Source organism: Echinops telfairi, unplaced genomic scaffold, assembly GCF_000313985.2.
Source record: "Echinops telfairi isolate 266 unplaced genomic scaffold, ASM31398v2 ScPeMD7_7412;HRSCAF=8450, whole genome shotgun sequence".
NCBI lineage: Eukaryota > Metazoa > Chordata > Mammalia > Afrosoricida > Tenrecidae > Echinops > Echinops telfairi.
The window spans coordinates 2,645,560-2,647,542 of NW_022111312.1; the positions used below are offsets into that span (position 1 = coordinate 2,645,560).

General features: G+C 40.6%; 1 protein-coding gene across 1 annotated transcript in view; it reads right to left on the reverse strand.

Moving 5' to 3' along the window:
• The window catches only part of NAA25 (N-alpha-acetyltransferase 25, NatB auxiliary subunit), a 77,971-nt gene that overhangs the window by 25,165 nt on the left and 50,823 nt on the right, over positions 1–1,983 (reverse strand). Inside the window, exon 14 of the mRNA XM_045296691.1 lies at positions 1,948–1,981. Within this exon, the coding sequence (XP_045152626.1) occupies positions 1,948–1,981 (34 nt within the window). The remainder of the gene's footprint in view (positions 1–1,947; positions 1,982–1,983) is intronic.

Below are 1,983 nucleotides of genomic sequence, written 5' to 3' on the forward strand. Positions count from 1 at the left end.
TTTCCCCAAGTTCACATCACAACAACAAGCTGACTGACATCATCACCTCCCCGAACTAGAATGAGGTTAGCTGGGAGAGAGCAACTTTTCAGGTACACAGCTAGACCTAAATTGGGGGATTTTCCTAAATAAGCTACTCAAATCCTCTCAAACGGCACTACTTAGCTATAAGATGGGATTTCAAAAGATCAGAGAAAAATTCCATTATCTTCTCATTTAATTTTCTGAAGCCCCCAGACTTCCTTTGACCTGCAATTACTTTGTCAAAGTGGTACCACAGCACATACACAATTCTGTATACTGCCTTTTCACTTCAAAAGGTTTTCCCGGCAGCGATCTGGTCTTCACAAGCATCACTTTAGTGGGTTCCACACTCATTGCCTGGGGCCCTAGGACATCACTAGCTCTGAGAACTGGAGAGAAGGGATACACTGGTACCTGGAGATTGACAATTATGGATAAATGAAAGAAAATCCTCGTTTTTCAAAGATAATTGTAAACGGGATAACAAATTTAAAACCAAGAACGTCTTTAAAATGGAGACCATTTTTTTCAAAGCAAACCACAAAAGATTGGCTTGCTTTGTACCTCATTCTGAACTATTAAGGCAAAGACTACCGAGATTTTTATTTAGTTTTGTGAAAGTTTTTAATTACAACTCTGCAAATTCTTCACTACAGTACATCAAATGTGTTATCAAAGGCTGATGAGGTCATGTGAGACACCATTTTCTTCCCTTCCCAGCATAATCACGTTTCCCAACTGAAAGCAGGAATGCAAATTTGTACAGCAATGCTCACTCCAACATTATTTGATGCAGCCAAAAGGTAGATACAGCTTCAGTGTCCATTAACAGGTGACTAACATGTGAGACATAGAAAGAAATGAAGCCCCATACAAGCCACGACAAGCACGCTGAATGAAAAGGGTCTGATACAGAAAGGCAGCTGTGCTGTGCTCCCGGGTATGAACTGCCTAAGGTGCCAAGGCTTACCAGCGGGAAGAAGGAAGAGAGGGAGGCTCACTGCTTGCAACACTGAGCTCCTCTTACGGGTGAGGGAAATTTAGAAATGAACCATGGCAATAGTTGAACAAGAGAAATATAACTAATGCCACTGAATGGCAGACGTGAAGAATGTTGGCAAGGCAAATGATGTATTACAGGTCTTTCCCATAAAAAAATATAAGCAAAAACTTAAAAATGCATTTTTTGCAAAAGTATTTGAGAATATCATCAACTTCCCAAAGGTCGCTTCTTTATCTTTCCACATTCAAATCATTCTCCTTCGACAACCTCATCAATTTCCTACAGATTCCCGTTTCTGCTTGCTCTTCCTAACAGTAACTTTGTGCACAGACTGGTACTCTTACTCTGCAGCATCCCTTTTGCTGACTATCAGAAAGAAACCTTCTATCTCTACACAAACTGCAAATTCACTTTGCAGGTGATTTCCAATGCTCTGGTGTGGTTTTTAGGCAATTTACCAAACTTCTTCACCTTCTCGCTATATCCCCTATCTGTAAAATTGTGACAAAGGCAATATTGTTAAAAGGTAGAAATTAGTTACTTCATGTAAAGTGCTTTCAAGTGCTTGACCATCAATAAATGTTACTTGTTACTACTTGCTCAGAAAACAAGACACAAAGAAGGCATGGCCACTCAGAGAGAACGGATGCTAGGGACACGAGGGAACAGAGTCTGTACCGAAATTAATGGCTAAGTGGCCAGTGCATTAATAGTCTTCAGGTGACTTTTACAGCCCTATGTAACATGACAAATTGGGGGTGGGGTAGGTCAGATTACAAGGACTTCATCCCCACCCCCATATAGTAGTGTGTCACAAGTACTACTATATAGTTCAGAAGGGGCAAAACTTCCTAATTAGGGAGGGGGTAAAGTCAAGACAGCTTATGAGATTGTAGTAAAATGTAGATGAAAGAGCAGCATACTGACCTAAGGATCCAGCATATCGGGTCAAAAGA